This window comes from Botryllus schlosseri, chromosome 16 (genome assembly GCF_051294905.1).
Source record: "Botryllus schlosseri isolate E-star chromosome 16, Bs_hap1, whole genome shotgun sequence".
Classification (NCBI taxonomy): domain Eukaryota; kingdom Metazoa; phylum Chordata; class Ascidiacea; order Stolidobranchia; family Styelidae; genus Botryllus; species Botryllus schlosseri.
This window is the reverse complement of record NC_137251.1, coordinates 8,462,746-8,479,900: the sequence shown is the minus strand read 5'-3', so window position 1 is coordinate 8,479,900 and position 17,155 is coordinate 8,462,746. Positions and strand designations below refer to the sequence as shown.

General features: G+C 40.0%; 2 protein-coding genes and 1 long non-coding RNA gene across 3 annotated transcripts; 1 reads left to right on the top strand and 2 right to left on the bottom strand.

Moving 5' to 3' along the window:
• Positions 1 to 8: 8 nt before the first annotated feature.
• Positions 9 to 7,493, bottom strand: LOC145458392 (MOB-like protein phocein). Its single transcript, XM_080336749.1, has 8 exons — positions 7,363 to 7,493; positions 4,980 to 5,143; positions 4,706 to 4,915; positions 4,386 to 4,497; positions 4,159 to 4,323; positions 3,743 to 3,802; positions 3,388 to 3,513; positions 9 to 1,037 (listed from the first exon to the last, which is right to left on the bottom strand). The coding sequence occupies exons 1-8, from the start codon at positions 7,432 to 7,434 to the stop codon at positions 837 to 839; spliced, it is 1,110 nt and encodes a 369-aa protein (XP_080192875.1). The 5' UTR covers positions 7,435 to 7,493; the 3' UTR covers positions 9 to 836.
• On the bottom strand, positions 7,471 to 8,253 carry LOC145458393 (DNA-directed RNA polymerases I, II, and III subunit RPABC3-like). The gene has a single exon (XM_080336750.1). The coding sequence runs from the start codon at positions 8,175 to 8,177 to the stop codon at positions 7,728 to 7,730; it is 450 nt and encodes a 149-aa protein (XP_080192876.1). The 5' UTR covers positions 8,178 to 8,253; the 3' UTR covers positions 7,471 to 7,727.
• A 2,301-nt stretch (positions 8,254 to 10,554) lies between these two features.
• On the top strand, positions 10,555 to 12,285 carry LOC145459206 (uncharacterized). The gene is made up of 2 exons (XR_013921307.1): positions 10,555 to 11,555; positions 12,030 to 12,285. It is a non-coding gene; the product is annotated as an uncharacterized LOC145459206 (long non-coding RNA).
• The last annotated feature ends 4,870 nt before the right edge of the window (positions 12,286 to 17,155 follow it).

Sequence of the window (17,155 nt, the reverse complement as noted above, 5' to 3'; positions counted from 1 at the left end):
GAAAAAGATGTCAATATTGTTGTACATATAATTATCTATCTTTACACAATGACATGAGATACGTGCCAAGCAAGCGATAATACTATTCAAGTATTTAAAAAATATGAAAACGCATCCAATTCTGCCGCGCTTGAGATTATACGTGGTGGAAAGCCCAAGACAATGAACGGTATAGTAAATATTCATGAAACCACACAGCTATATCAATGACTGATCCGTTGATGATCTGACAAAATTGAAAATATATAATATCCAATCGTCCAACTATGTGACTCACTAAAGGCTGCTGAGCCACAGTCCCAATAAATCAACCTTGATCTGTTGCCAATTAAAACTAAACTGCATCAGTATGATGTGATGATGATCCTGCGACAGCGGCGGTGAAAAATTTCCATGCCATTTAGACACGACAAATTGAAATATCGTGACAGGAACGGTCGCTAGTATGAATTAATGAGTAAACAATTCTAATGTTGAAAGACTGGTTGGTTAAGTTATCAGGTATTGAATGTGCCGCAACACACTTTCAATCGCGAACACACAAATTTTGTTCAGGACTTTGTGACAACAGTGGAATTCACCAACCACAGGATTAATAAAAATCCGAGTAATTCAAATTGTGTTTTATCATGGCCGAGAGCTGATGAATACCGCCACTCGTCAGCAACAGTAGCGTTCACCATAAACCCTCGGCGATAACAAGGCCCAAGGTCGACAAACTAGCCGGATTCGCACCGTTTCACGGAACTTATTTCGGAAACAGGGACGACGGGACTATACGACCATACCGCATGTGACTATGATGTATCAGTACAGTCGCTATTAACAGTGCCATGTCATGCGTCGCTTTCGGATGTCAGAGTCACATCTCTCGAGCTGTCATCGGTGGCCTTGTCATCAGCGTCAACATTCTCAGTCTCGTCACGGTTATCGGTGCCAGTGTTATCTGGGCTGGCTTTGTCTGCTTTCCTCGACACTTTCAACGTTGAGAAATCCGGAGTTCCGCCACTGTTTTCAAAACCGTCGTCTATCTCCGTCTGGGTATGAGTAGATATCAATTATTATTATTAAACGAATCGAAATCTTGCATCGCAAAATCCATTGCAGGAATACAGACATATTGGGTGCCTCTGATCGTGAGTTGTCGGTACAACATAGGCCTACAATATTTACAGCACCCAAAAAGAGGACATTTTAGTCGGCAAGTAAAACGAAAATAGAATTGATTAGTTTGACATTTCCATGGTAGTTGCACGCAAAAGTTGCAAAATCAAATTTATTTCTCAGATTCAGGTCATGAATACTTTGCGTTTCCCTCAACTTTTGCCAGTAAGGAATTATTATACCGAGATCGTGAAATTCTTTACATGAAATTACATACAACCATCAAGATGATGGAAACGTATTCAGCTAATAGGCCGGCTACAGTAAAGTTTTGGACATAAATATGCCTCACCCAGAAGTCTTGTTTAAAGTATAAGCAACTGACTCGAAATGCCCAAAAAAGAGCGTTTGGGCATCCTTGGAGGACCATTCACTTTTTTGGAGAAGAGGACAGATCCTAAACGAGGACATATGATAAAATGACAGGCATATCGCTACAATGCGAATATCAGTGGACCGTAATTTCGATAGTTACATTATATTCTGCCATGTTGCTTTCACTTTTGAATCTGTTTGAATACATTTAGTGAGCCGATAACACGAGAAGTCTTCAAGTCATATTAATGTGTCTTGCGATGAAAGCAATCTTCAAGTGGAGTACCATCGAACGGCCATTCAAGTATTGAAATCTACAGAACATCGACATTCTGCATATATCAACACCGTAATCCAATTTGCCGGCAAAGTAAAAGTTGACTTTGTACACAACGTAGTAGTCACACATGAATAAACAGTAGGGATGGTGTGAACCTCTGAAAGGGTCAGGTTCGTGTGAACGCGAACCTTTCTGAAAGGTTCTGTGTGAACGCGAACGTGAACCTCATGACGTCATATTGCTAATTCCAACCCTACATTTCAGTGAAATGATGGCCTATATCAATGTAGGGACGGCTCAGGCCACATTATACCACAATACTGAAGTACATAGTGATGATTTGAACTTCGCCAAATGTATCAACTAGGCCAAACAGATGATACAACAATACCATAAAATCAATATCTTCCGTCGATTTGCCAACAATTTCGACGAGGACTGGCAAGGGAATGTAAGCTTACGCCTCAACGGTCTAGGCCAGACCGGACAAATGTATTCGGCGTCTGAGTATTTCTACGTTGATATTCAGCAGAGTATAAGACGGGGTTCTATACTTGCTACCGATATTACCCCATTATCGGGTTATACACAGCAGCAGTTAACACCCAAATCGCACGGATTTGACTTTTACGATACAATAAACATATACAGTCAAGATTAAGCCCATATGCCTGCTAGATATTTTTACATCACACAACAATATCAAATTCATTGATTGGTTGAATAAGCATCATCCGATGACTACAGTGTTTTTCGCTCTTGATGTTGCGTGATTGCGGGTCAAGCTCACAGAGAGTCACTAAATATTCACAGACGGAAAACTGGATATTTCAAGCCAACTTTTGTAACAAAGCAGGTAAAATTTTGAGATTGTCAAGGTGCATGCTCGTTTAGTGTTGAATTTTATGCCGCCAGCGCCATGCATAGAGTGGCCCGCAGTTGAAATGCAATAAATTTCAACGTAAGATGTTATAATGAAGTGAAAATTGTAATGTATGAAAAAGGTTCACAGTGCAGAACCTACCAAGGTTCGCTTGTGAACGTGAACCTCTAAATTTCTGAGGTTCACACACAGAACGCGAACGTGAACCTCACGTTCACACCATCCCTAATAAACAGTTGAAATTATGGATAACTTAGTTGAAAAGTAATTGATGGTTAACAAAACAACAGTTTCAAAACATGAGCCAGTGGCGCTGTCTCAAACTACGACGAACATCGTAATCGCAATTCCGACGATGTAAAGTTGCAGTTTTGCTAAATTTCCTACCGACTATTACTACCACAGACTTCAAAATCAAACCAAATGTCTATCAAATGTTACCAAAAAGTGTCGTTGCAGCTACAGAAGTTATTAAATTTTTTACTTACTTCCTGCTTGGAAGAATTTTTGAACTCAAATAAGTATGTTGATTTACTTGATAATAATATTAATAGTAACTAAAAATGTAATAGCAGCATCATTTCCGAGTAGATTTACAAGAATGTGTGAGTTCTGTGAAGAAAGTATAGCTGCAGTGTCAGTGTGTTTAAAGTTTCCGGAGTTGGAGATGGTACATTCAAGATGTCAACGGTTGGTGGCCATGTAAACTGACTGGTTAAGGCACTGCAAAGAAATATCAACTCACCGAGTCATCGTCCAGGCCGTCCTCCGTCGGCGTCTCGATGACAGTCGAGGAGAGTAGAGATATTTCGGGCGAGAGGCCCAGCTGCTTCCGAATGTTGGCTTCGAATTCAGTCTGGGCCGGCGAATGCTGTGAAAAGAAAGCAACATTTGCCGGACGCTCAATTTTCGTGACTTCTTCTACAGTATAACGGCGACCTCTTGCAATTTTTCTAATGATTTATTTATGTAGTATGCTTATTAATCGCAGAATGGAGAAGCCAATTCATCAGAAATGGTGTTATCAAAATGTTCAGAAAACCATCTTTGACATATTCAAAGCTTCTAGGTATCAAGGGGTTACTTAATCTTAATCTGACCTCGCTTTCCCCCGTTACAGATGCATCTGAGTTCTCAGAGGGCTCCTCCACTGCGTGCTCCTGTGAAACGAGACATTTTCATGATCTTATTTGAACAAAAGAAATAGGCCTGCACCACAACTTGTGAATAATAAGTAGAATAATTATTCTATATCATTTCAAGAGATATTCGTTGGCACAGTGAGAGCATTCAGATAGATCGGAATTGAATTTTATTATAAGCATAGATTCCATTACTATAATGCAATATAACTTTAAGGGACTGATGAATTTTACTCCTCAGACCTCCCCCTACAAACCTGATGCTATGTCAGACTACGATATCATAAGCCCAACTCAATGTAATATACACTCGAGGACTTAAAATGTCAGTTCGAGATCACAATTGACTCACATTAGCAAGCAAAAGCAAGTACCTGTTTGTGAGATGGTGTTGCGAGAGTTATAGTCGGAGTAGTCTCTTTCTCACTCCCGACTTTAAGAGCAGGTTCCTCCAGAATGGGGACAATCAGGTTATCCCGCGACATGAGACTGTACTTTATCACAAACACTGTGAATCTCCGACACAAATGACTTTCGTTCTGCAATTAACCCAAAATAATACTCATATTGCCAGTTGAATCAACACACCACCATCTATTACCTCAAATTCATCAAAAACATGCCTGTGGTGATAATATGCATGCGAGAAAATACGATACACTCTTCGGCATACTGACCCGAGTTTTGCCACAGATGAGTCCTTGATGCTAACTCTGTAAAAAGTATTGACGCCACACTATATAAGTTCTGTGGGAGATAATAAGGACTAATATAAGAGATGGAACACAAAGTCATTGATAGAACCAAATCACTTTTATAGGATATCCTACAGTATAATATAAAATCGAAAAATATAGTGAATCATATAGCCAATTCTTTTGCCTAGCCTCAACTGTACATATACCGAGACCAAGCAGCTACCTGCTGGGGAAATATTTGTTACTGTTCAGCAGGCTGGCAGCCCCGTCGAGCGTGTGACGGGTGTAGTCTATTGCCGGACACTCCTTGGGTGCTTTGTGTGCGGCACACAAAAAGATCCATTGCTCCGTGGCAGTCATTTGAGAGCATGTTTCTGCGGTGCAGTCCATTTGTAACTTTACAGCCAGACCGTTGAGCTCCATACAGAATTGCCTGTTCGGAAAGAAATATAGGCCTATGTTGCCACTAAGAAATTGTTGAAGTATCATCAATCTACCTCAAGTGTTCATATTTCCAAACACCTTCATCTTGACCGTCTGGTGCGTTTAATATCTTGGCGATATCCGTGTAATCTTTCCTGATGGTTTGCTGGATATGCTGCTGCACGGCCAGCGTGCTGTCCATTTCATCGAAATGCTGATCGGGCCATCCACAGAAATCCTTAACAGAATGGTTTAGCATAAAAATCAAAGCTATATAGGGGTATATTCCCAGGTATCATATCAGATATCATCAGAGAGCAGATTTTAGCTAGTAGCCTACACGACTGGTGCAGTTCGTGCCAGGGTTGTAACCAAGTCACATTGTTCCGAGTCACGAGTCAATCTTACTTTTGTGGTTTTCACTCGAGTCAAGTCGAGTCATTTTCAATTCATCACCGAGTCGAGTCCGAGTCCAAGTCACCGTTTAAAGGCTCAAGTCCGAGTCATAGCGTTATGACTCGAGTCGAGTCCAAGTCACAGTATTGAATCATGTTCAACTCATGTTTTCAATCCTGATTTAGCTTATAGCTTATAGAGAATCAACGAATTCATTCTACATGCTATCTGATATAGAACCAACGAATTCACGTCTAGATACCAGCTGATAGAGAATCAATAGATGCTGTTTATGTAGACTTACAGTTTTTCTTTCGCATTATCAGGTGGTTGACTAAAAATAGGTCAGCTTTCCTGCTCAGCTCCCGAAATAGCCGCCGGAGCGTTACAAATATGAGAGGAAATTTTGGATTAACTACAAATAGAGATTTTCGAATTTTACCGGCCACCTCATGATATTGTTATATTGTGTGAAAATATGATTCATAGCAAATTTGGCTCAATTCCAACTAGGAAAAGTGAATTCATTAGAGTGGAATATTTTGGATATGAAAAAATAGTCGGCTTACTACTAGCATTTAATTATATTATATGAAATAATTTCTCACCAAAAACACTCCCTTTATTTTAAGATATAAAATTTTCTTCTCTCATATCATTGATTCTACTTTTTAAAATTAAGCCAGATTCAGTGTTCGTTTTATGCAACATAACAATTTTACCAAGTAGCCACCCAGTAAAATAAATAAGAAGTTATTTTTGAACAACCCTATTGTGCAAACATAACACAACATTAGCCATTCATTATAACTCACGTGCACAATGCACATAGCTAACAAAACGTCAAATGGATGGAGTGTATTGTGTGTGTTTTCACTGACAGCAGATCAAATCAATGATGAGTTACAATTCAAAAATAATAAAGTGGAAAGGAGATCCTCATATATGTTATAACGGCATGGCCTTAGAATAAATCCATATCTACTGAAACACGTCTCACTGGTGCACAAGATATAGGAATTGACAAGCATTTTTGAACCACATTGAAGAGCATTGGATACTCACTATTTCTGGTCGCCCAATAATGCAAAGAATCATCGCCTTCAAATCTACACATGAGCTTATCAGTCTCTTCCAAGTACTTGACCATCTGAGTCATTTCATTGCCTCTAATTGAACTTTGCTTCGATTGTTTGCTTGTATAATTGAAAAGTCTCGAGTACTTTGATTGCGGAGGATCTATTACCTCATCATCACAGGATGATTTTGTACAATGCTTTGCTACTATATGTGCCATCGTCTGTTTTTTTCTGATATCAGACGAGTCCAACGAAAGCAGTGGCGACAAATAGCGATATTGGCAGAATTCGTCATATGCGTTGATCTAGCCAGTACGCTTCGCAAATTTCTTCATCTTCAAGTCATATAAAATATGCCGAGTCGATGACTTGGGTCGAGTCATGCGTAATGACTCGAGTACAAGTCGAGTCAATCCAAATATTGAAAAGGGAAAATGACTCGAGTCAAGTCGAGTCACCACAAATTCGTGACTCGAGTCATTACAACCCTGGTTCGTGCAGATATTGTATAATTGTCACGAGAATATTGCATTCATCAATGACGCTGGTTCACAGCAATGCTTCACAAATTCAACCCCTACCAATTCAATAATAGTTCAAGTTTTGTGTCAGGTATTTTATCAGATCCAGTTCCCCAGAATCGTTCAAGCTTCGTCATCATCAACTATAACCTATTCGTGTCTTTTTTTCAAAAACTGTACGATACGCACAGGCTTCATATTAATAAAATCTACTTCTCTTTTAAATTTCAATACATTGTAAACCATTTCATCATTTCTATACACAAGACTGTGATACAATGAAAGATAGGACGGTGTCGAGAAGGTAGAGATTGCTAACAGATAATTGTGGTTTGCGCAAAAATAGTAATAGTAATAATAATCAGCAGATTTGTTGCAGTGATTATACGATTAACAATACAGATATACGATCATGAGTTTGATAGGTGTGAAATAAAAAAAGATCATTAAATTCAACTCACAGCAGCCTTAGTGCCCGGTAAATTCCTCCGTAGAATTTGGCCCGTACTCATTGTTCCACTTTCAGCAACCATAGAGGATTCAATTAAATAAGAGATATTCTCAACATACTAAAAATGATTGAAAAACCATGATTTGGCTAGGCGGTTCAGTACTAGACAGATCATATTCAATTCATTGTTGAATCAACAGCACAATAAAGCAGTTATCATCGAGATTCAACAGAAAGGCAGTGATAATTACATAACAATGTCTAAAATGAAAACCAAACATTGCTGTATAACAAGGACATCACAGATTGCCACATGGACTTATCCAATTGTCCATGTTGTTTTTAAGGTTCAGTGCATTTCCAAACAAAGATTGGCTAGAAAGCCAGTTTCTTCATCAATAAATAAATATTCTGGTCGATTGTCATACCATGCAAATTATTGGCATCACCCTGTAACCTCATCAATAGTCCACCATATGAAACATATGCCGAAAGTCTCGAGGCAACATCACTTTCATCTCCTTCGATACGATACACCTTTCCGTACATTACATACTCAAATTGATCTGCTCTTGATGGTTGCTGTTCCCATAACGGATTGTATTCTCCGTCGTCCGGCGCACCGTCATCTTGAAGTGTCGTGGCTAATACAAGACGGAACTTGTCTCCTAGTTCCATCGGGTACAGCTGAGTGTTGACATCCAGGATTAAGTCCATTTTAAAAGACTCACTATCACAGTGAAGTCTAGACACACGGTCGAACTTCTTACCCTCAGGATCAACATCTTTCACATCAAAAATATCTTCAAACAATACGCCAGCCATCACGAAATGTTGCAGACTACCGCGCCGTCCTCAAATGCTTCTGCTCATTTACTAATTCTCGTTCTCGGTAATCTCTGGATGACCTATGTGAATCCGGCGGAATATGCTTACGTCATAAATACGAATTTGCTGATTCATTCTCTCGCCAATGTTTCGCTCGTCGATGCACGAAATATTCGTCACGGAAATACAAGATTTCATGCATTAGTGAGAACACAAGCACGTGTAGAGATGCTAAGAGGTCATATATATATATGTAATAGAATGTTACATTACCTATGGTTGTTCAGCGACGGAGTCTATTGCTTGAATGCTACACAACCAGTTGAACGATGATACCGTACTACTGATGATACCTGATTAGGGTCAGACTTGAACCTTAGCTGTGAATTCAAAATGTTCTATTTTGAAATGCCTTTCGCTCGATTATACTCATATATGTTGTAGATAAGACCTTCTACTGTCCAGGAAATGTATTCATTCAATGAGTACCTCGGAGGGAAAGCCAGCGGAATACTTGTAAATTGCGAATAATTCACAATGCCGGTAACGCGGCTGAATGGTCGCAACCAAATGAAATGCCTTTCGTCGCCAACCAAATGAAATGCCTTTCGTTACCGGCATTGTGAATTATTCGCAATTTACAGTTTTACGGTTTCATTGTTCAACTCCGTCGCTTAACAACCATAGGTAATGTAACATTCTATTACATATATATATATGACCTGTCAGTATCTCTACACGTGCTTTTGTTCTCACCAACGCATGAAATTATTTATTTCCGTGACGAATATTTCGTGCATCGACGAGCGAAACATTGGCGAGAGAATGAATCAGCAAATTCGCATTTATGACGTAAGCATATTCCGCCGGATTCACATAGGTCTCTGGATGTCGGTTTCGCGATCCGGCTTTCTCCGCATGGACCACAGAGCACTTCCCTCGAGCATATTTAGTTCCGAGTCAACAGATATTCGACTAAAAAACACATCAAGTAAATCTGCCGTCTCTGAAATATAACACTAATCACCACTTAGCACGGGTACTTTTAACAATTAACGGAAAGTTATCCACGATTCCCATAAAGGTGGCATGTAGCGGGGGAGATAGCGTAGCGCTGAAGAGCGTCGGCGTCATTCATGCAGGCACGGTTCGATTCCCGAGGCCGGACGTTATTCTGGGCTCCTCGTCCCCCGTGTCGTTGTTCTTACGTCGACAAAAAAGCCCCCAAAAAAACTGTTAAAGAAAGAAAAAGAGCAAGAAATAGCGTTTAAAAAAGGATCGACGAAGAAAGAATATAACAACGAAGAAGTTGTGACATCGGGCACTAGGTCGAGGTGAATGCCAGTTCAAGAGACCCCAAATGGTCGTTTGACATCACCCTATTTGTTCATTACATCGCATCGTGTGTCTTGTATATCGCATTGTACATTATGTGTGTGTCTTGGGCAGATGACAACATAATCTGTCGGTTGATTGATTAATTAGCGTTGTATAGGGTCGAAAGTTGTCGAAACGACTTGGAGTAGTCTTTGGAATCAGACACCCTGACATCAGACACCGAGGCCTAGGCGATGTAAAGAGGAGACGTACAGTAAAAGTAAAAGAAGACAGTACAATAAAAAGCAAGCGACAAAAAATGGGGTGGTAATATGTCACGGAAAGCGAGATCGATAAGTCAGATCGTGGTCAACTAATCTAGAGGGTGGGCTGGTATTTATTCAGTAGAATTGCTTGTATTTCGACTTGAATGTATGGATATGCTCGTCGACTGTTAGATGGCCAGTGGGATACTGTTCCACACGTCAGGTCCGGCATATTTGATAGAGCGATGATCTTTTCGATCAACCATATGATATTTGGACGGCGTCGACGAGCGTGTGTTGTACTTGTGCGCTTTTAATTCCGAGGTAAAGAACTCATTAAAATATTCGGGCCAGTGACCACAGTGGAACTGATAAACTTGGCGATTTCTAGTTCACGCATATCTTCTATGATTAGTAAGCCGAATCTCTTCAGAAGCAACTTTTTGGATGGATGGATGGTTGGATGGCCATTGGCCGTGGAAAATTTACGGGATGGAAAGCTTTTCGGTACCGGAAATGTATCTGTACCAATGTTTTTCCAGGGTTGTTACCAAGTCACTTCCGAGTCACAAGTCAATGTCACTTTTTATAGTTTTGACTCGAGTCAAGTCGAGTCATTTTCAATTCAAAACCGATTAAAGTCCGAGTCCAAGTCAGCGAGCAGAGGGTCGAGTCTGAGTCTGAGACATGGTATTATGACTCGAGTCCGAGTCCGCAAGTTATTGTGTTGACTGCTCAGGTTTCAGGTAAAGTCGTGTTAAACCCACTTTTTATAACTCTTTTTGCACTGTAAAAAATCTGGTAGATTTACTGGGAAATCTCTGTAAATTTTACCACGAATTACAGGTCGCAGCCAATTAATGTGCGTAGCTTGTCATTTTACATTTTGATATGTAATATTACCTTAATATAGCTGTAAAGTAAGTTACCAGAAATTCTTCGCAAAATTACTGACAGTTACTCGTTACTGCAGTTTACCGGGCTATTGGCAAACTTGATTAGCTTCAAAATCGCTGCAGCCAATGTATACGTAGAATTGAATGTTACTGATATATCATTCTAGAGGTGATTTGACCTGATTGAACCTCGTTTGCGAGACTGGGGTCTGTCATACCGAAATTGTTGGCCCTAGTATCAATTTAAGCTTAGTAGGGTACAAGAAATAACTGACAATCGTAGCTAATGTGGTACACCGTAGCCATATTATATTATAAGGCAATGGCTGTACGGCCAGTCTCGCTGGTTACATTCGTTGTCACGGATAAGGCTGATAAGTTAAAAAATTAGTTCAGGATGTATAATATTGCTCGGGGAAACTAGAAATATCAGCACCGCATGCTCAGCTGACCATTTGTTAATGGCGGACAAGGCGACCTGTGATAGGTTACATTAGGTGACTGCTTTTTCTGAGATTCGTAGTAAACAACCAACGCACAACTGTGACATCACAAGCAGCGTCTGGTTAGGTAAGTACAGTAAGTAGTGAACAACACATGGAATATATATCAATTTATACGAAATTAGATGAAAAAAGGGACTATATGCAATGATAAATGTTTCTGTATGGAAAAAACGACCCAGATCAAACATTATAACGTGGCCAGTAAATATTATTGGTGTCATGTGTCAGCGGATGAATACCATTTATTTCGAAATCGTTCGAGGGTCGTCTGGCCAGTGGCTATGAGTGAGATTTGAGCAAAGGGTGGAGCGAAGCTTGTTGTGCTTGAAGAAAGTGGACACGATCGTTGAAGATTCCTAGGAATGCTGAATGGAATACGCATCTTAAAAGGTAATACAGTACTACATAGTATTTGTTACCGTGAATATCTGACTCTGCACACCAGCCCTCGATGACTTAGATTTCATGATTGATATATTTCATTCGCCGTATTCTCTGTTCTATTTTGGGATATTTGTCGACTTATATAGTGACCACATACTCCGCTGCGGAGGAGTTGAAACTGTTGGCTTGGTAATGTCATTTTCGGGCCATAGCATAGATATGTTTTCATCCACTGCTGGATTTGTTTGCCACACATGCCACCTTAAATACGGAACCTTTTGCTTCAATACAGATAAAGTCATGAATCTCTGCTATGTCATGTAAAAGGCGGAGCCGTCATCACACAATGTGCCAGTACCGGTACTTCAAAACATGTTATATTTTTGTTAGCGTATTTGTCTTAGTCTTTATAATGTCATGTCCACTGTCTAGGTTAGGAACTTTGCTTTATATAGCGACTTACGCATGAATTCTTTTTAGTGGAACTGCAAGATACTACTTACACAGAAGGAATGAGAATGAGAAAAAGAAACAATTGGAAGTTTGGCCGGTGGTGGAATTAATTCACGTTTTCTTGAGACCACTCGTGTTACTGCATGTCTCCTAAAGAAGAATTAGACCTCCAGCAGCAATATTTTTCCGTCGATAACCACTTCATCGTGATATCATGAATGAATATACAGTTTGTTCCAATGTCGTTTTGGGGATGTGAAGAAAATGTTGCGATATTTTTGCATCGGGTTGCTTTGCGATAAGTATGGATGTACGTGAATTTACAAGCTGGTATGTAATCCTGATTTACAGGGACAGCATGTAGGTAGGTAGGCGGTAAAATGACAGTCTCGATCGCAAATGTACAGGAGAACATGTAGATTAGATATACCGGTGGTGACTGTAACATTACAGTCTTGCGTGTAAAGTGAGATTACCGGACGAGTGTAAGTTAAATTTACATTGACTAACGGTAATGTTAGATTACCACGAAATGTCTGGCTACCGTGCTTCCAAACATTTCGCGGTAAATCGAGGTTTTTATTTTTTACAGTGTGGTGATATCGAATGGTTTGCATTAAAAATATGCTAATTTTCCTCACTTTTAGCAGTTTCTTGTCGTATTTTCAAGTAGCATACCATGCAGTACCAATAGACGAAATCCTAATAGTGTGGTTATTTACTATTCTTCGAAATTACAATGAAATGTTGGTCATGGCCGTCTGAGTCTCGAGTCATATGGCTTGGCTAGGTTCGAGTCATGCGCAATGACTCGAGTCCAAGTAGAGTCTATACCGGAGGTGTTCAGTAACGAAGTACTTCTACTTTTTCGAAGTACTCAAGTAGATTTCCGCTACTTGCGATACTTACTCAAGTAAATCTGCTTTCTGATACTTGTACTTCTACTTCGTAAAATTTTGTGATCTACTTACTTAATTCTCGCTATTTTCAGTTTTTCAAGTGGAAGTAGAGTAATCCTCCAATCAGAAAGTTAGCCTGACGAATTTTCGGGCTGTTTTCGCGCAGTATCAACATTCAATTTTCATAAAAGTTAATTAAAGACAAGAATTTTCGTCGCGCTTCGCGCAAGATACTTATATGGAGTGACAAATATGTTTTCACGAAAGTATCGGTGATTATACTTCAGATAGCGGGTTATGTGGTTCCATTCACGCCGCATTGTCGCCCACATGAAATATTTCATTATAGTAAATATGGCCCATACGTCTGAAAGTTGAAACTACCGTTTCGCAATCTAGCAATTACCCAACCTATCATATCGTAATCTAGCAGCTCAAAGCGTCTGGCCGTCTGTCCTAATCTAGAAAAATCCGGACTCTGACTTTTTTGTGTGTTAGACCTGTTTTAGCAGAACACCATTCAAACTTTCTGGACAAACGACATAAAATATATTTTCCGCATTTTGGAAGTAGTATTGGTATTTCTCTTTCAATTCCCAGTGTAGTATCATACTTTAAGTTCTAATTAGTTTCATTTCTTCTTTCTGGAGATCATGCATGATGAAGTAAAAGAAAGTGTAGTGATGCCTCTATTTTCCGAAAATATAGCCACACTATATGACATTTTTACGATCCGATATATTTTTTATTAAGTATACTATAATCGCTCAAAGTGCTAACACCGTATCCAATACCAGGCCATGCTATGTTCTAAGACGGGGTGTTCGAGTAAACAAAGGATTAGTATCGCATTTCCATATCAACACTATCTTTTGCATCACATGATGGGGACGAATGATTATGCTGTAAAAATTGATACCGCCTGGGATGCATCAATATGAATCAAGCTCTCTGCGCCTTTCGCATTGGTCAATTTGCGACTTTTGACAGTCCACGCGAACGAATTACGACCGTTTTCAAACTACTTAGGCCTACTTACTTGACTAGATTTAAAGTCTGTCAATCCTACTTCTACTTGAAGTAGTTCTAGGCTGCTTTCAAGATCTACTTCTACTCGCACTTGAGTAGATTTTTGCGTCGCTACTTCTACTTCAACTTGAGTAGCTTTATTGACTACTTTGACCAACTCTGGTCAATACACAGATTGACTCGAGTCGAGTCGAGTCATTTCCGTATTTTGAGAAAATGACTCTACTCAAGTCGAGTCATCATAAAATCGTGACCCGAGTCATTACAACCCTGTGTTTTTCCTCCAGTTTAGCAGTGTTGGGAGGACTCGAGTCAATTTTTTCGTATGACTTAACTTGACTCTAGTCACTTTGCAAAAATGAGGACAAAAGGGCGTCCTCCGAGGACATTTTAAAAAAGTCAAAAAAGAGGACAAATCCTCTTAAAAGAGGACGTATGGTCCCCCTATGGTCAACTAAAAAAAATTTTCGCGCTCCGCGCGATCAACCCCCGATATATAGTTATTGCTCTGTGTATAGTCAGAATTTCATCTTTGAGAATTAGCTCATGAGCAGTATAACCTTCCATGCCATCAAACTATCCGTTGGGATCGCCAGCATTCAGGTTGCATTTTGTGATATGACGATAAGGGAGGTGCGAAATGTTTTACCAGACGTGCCTAAAAAAGTTTGAGAACCACTGACTAGTAGCAACGTATAGCTGTTTATTAGACGGTTCTGTCCTTACGTTACACAGCGCTCACCTTTACCAACCCTCTTTTATGATTAAATCGAACGAATATAGTTTATGCGTTTATATTCTCACGGATGTGTTGATGGTTAGGTTAATGCAGGGGTGGGCAAACTACGGGCCGCATGCGGCCCCCATCACCGTTTTGTTCGGCCCGCTAAAGCCTCCGTAAACGTAGAAATATTGATAAAATGCGTATAAAGATCAAGTTACTGTTGGTAAGAGTATTTTTTTATTTTATTGATGGCGCGATGGCCCGACCTCGCGGTCCATGTATTTTGAAAGTTTTCTAATGCTTAACAGCACGCAACGTGAATCGTCAATGACTTAATTCGGACCGCATATGTGTGATTTTAGATCGGAAACATGAGCAAGTTTAATATATTGTGTACTGTTCTTGCTGTACACCGATAAACCGATTCGCGAGTGTGTTAGATACATTCGTCTTTTTTATGCGTAGGAGTATTTATATGTATAATATTTATATATTGCAGAAGCGTATTTAAAGTTAACATATAGCCTAGTTATGATGTTGTCAGAATTTTGTGTCCTGGGATTAAACCAAAAGTACAAGCAGCAAATCTATGAACAGATCGTTGCTCACAGACTCAATTTTTCAATTAGTTATAATTATCGCGATTAGTTATAATATCGCGACAGGGATATCTAGAGTTCTAGTTATCCCTGAATCGGGACAGGGACTTTCATCCCTAATTTTGACAATGAGGACGACCAGCATATATAAATTCTCGTCGATGTTTCTGAAGCGTGTACGTCTTCGTCAAATCCATGTTTGGTTTGCTTTAAATATACAAATATATTATTTCCATGTTGTCAGTCACTATATAATCAAATAACAATCTATTGAATTTTGGCTTACTATTCCAATTTTATGTTGGTAGTGCTGCCCATCACGAGCTAAAAAGTTTGCCCACCTCTGGGTTAGTGTATCGTAAGATATCAATTTTTTTCAGCTTCTCGAGGCTCCGTATTCGATCCCCCACTTTGGCTGATAATAACAGAATGTAGAATGTAGGATGTAGGCCTGCTTCAGAGTTGTCAAATTCAACTGGGGCGAGCCAGATTCATATATTCAAATCACTCGCGGGCCGCACCAGTCAAATGATTCCTAAATGCTAGCTCAAAATTCATAGATTCTTTAAATTGGAATATTTACATGCTCCCTCGCGCTTTGTTTTAGTTGTAGCATAATAGCGTCCTGTGTCGAGTGGACCAATGTTCCCTCTAAGCTGCGCACGTGCGCAATTGCGCAGCGCTGACACGGTCTCTGCGCACAGAAAATCTAAGCTGCACACAAAAAAGCCAAAGTGATGACCTTTTTTAGTCGTTACGCACTGTTGTCCATAGGAGACCGCGCAGTGAGTTGGTGAGTACGCGCAAACTCGTGAAAAAATAGAGGGAACATTGGTGTGGATGTGGACTGTGGACACAAGCAAATCTTACGGCTCAGTGAAATTGGTTATACGTCACACTTTCCATTTGGCTAAAGACAATTTGACGGCTTGCCGAACATTAAATTTAAAAAAATGGATATCAATCGAAAGCTACCGCGGTACTGATTGCGAAACTATAAATTTTATTCTGCTCGTGGCCCTGGAAGCTCCAAAGTCAGCCTCGAATGTTGTATCGTAACGGAGTTCAGTATTGTGAGGCAACCATGCCGTCTGAGCAGCTCAGGAGCAAGTGCGCACGAGAGTGTGAAGGCTCAATCGGTTGCGCAGCAATGGTCGATACTCTTGTGGTTTGCGCTACTTCTTTACCTGCTCCCAGATATTGTTGCGTCACAATCCCAAACTTCATTACAATGCAACATTCGAGGCTGATTTTGGGGGGTTCCAGGGCCACGAACAGAATAAAATTTCGAAATCAGTACCGCGGTAGCTTTCGATAGATACCCGTTTTGTCAAATTTTTTCGCGCTCGGCAAGCCGCGGTCGAAAATTATACCGTCAAATTGCCTTTAGCCAAATTGAAAGTGTGACGTAGACCTTTTTTACTGAGCCGTGAAATTTACTTGTGTCCACACCATATAGGACATTATGGCTATGTACAATGGCGTCAACCCTGCTTAGTGCTTATGCGTTGTGCTGAATACAAAAGATTTAACAGTAAACGGGGCGTTGGAATTTGAGTGATTTGGATCCAGCTCTCGACTTTTTGCGTCGAACTAATGCAGAAATGCGAGTGTTACCATACGTCCTTAAGGAGGATTTGTTCTCCTTTTCGGGTTTTCAAAAATGTCCTCCGAGGACGCCCAAATGTCATCCTTTTTGAGATTTTGTCCGCTTTATTGAGAATTTCGGTTAAATATACGACAAAATTCGACTGAGATACAGTAAATCAGCACTGAAGTAACGCTTCGGCGGCTATTTCCGGAGCTGAGCCAGAAGGCTGACCTCTTTTTAGTCAACCAACCTCAAAGTGGGGAAAATTTATAATTTTTATTCGAATTTCACTCGACAATTCTAAGTCTGAA

What these genes read in the sequence shown, in the direction of transcription:
- LOC145458393 (XM_080336750.1), bottom strand. Translation starts at nt 8,177, where the DNA reads ATGGCTGGCGTATTGTTTGAAGATATTTTTGATGTGAAAGATGTTGAT.
- LOC145458392 (XM_080336749.1), bottom strand. Translation starts at nt 7,434, where the DNA reads ATGGTTGCTGAAAGTGGAACAATGAGTACGGGCCAAATTCTACGGAGG. An exon ending in ATGTTTTTGATGAATTTGAG is followed by an intron (nt 4,324 to 4,385) that starts GTAATAGATGGT and finishes GGTTAATTGCAG; the next exon opens with AACGAAAGTCATTTGTGTCG. An exon ending in ACGGCCTGGACGATGACTCG is followed by an intron (nt 1,038 to 3,387) that starts GTGAGTTGATAT and finishes ACTCATACCCAG; the next exon opens with ACGGAGATAGACGACGGTTT.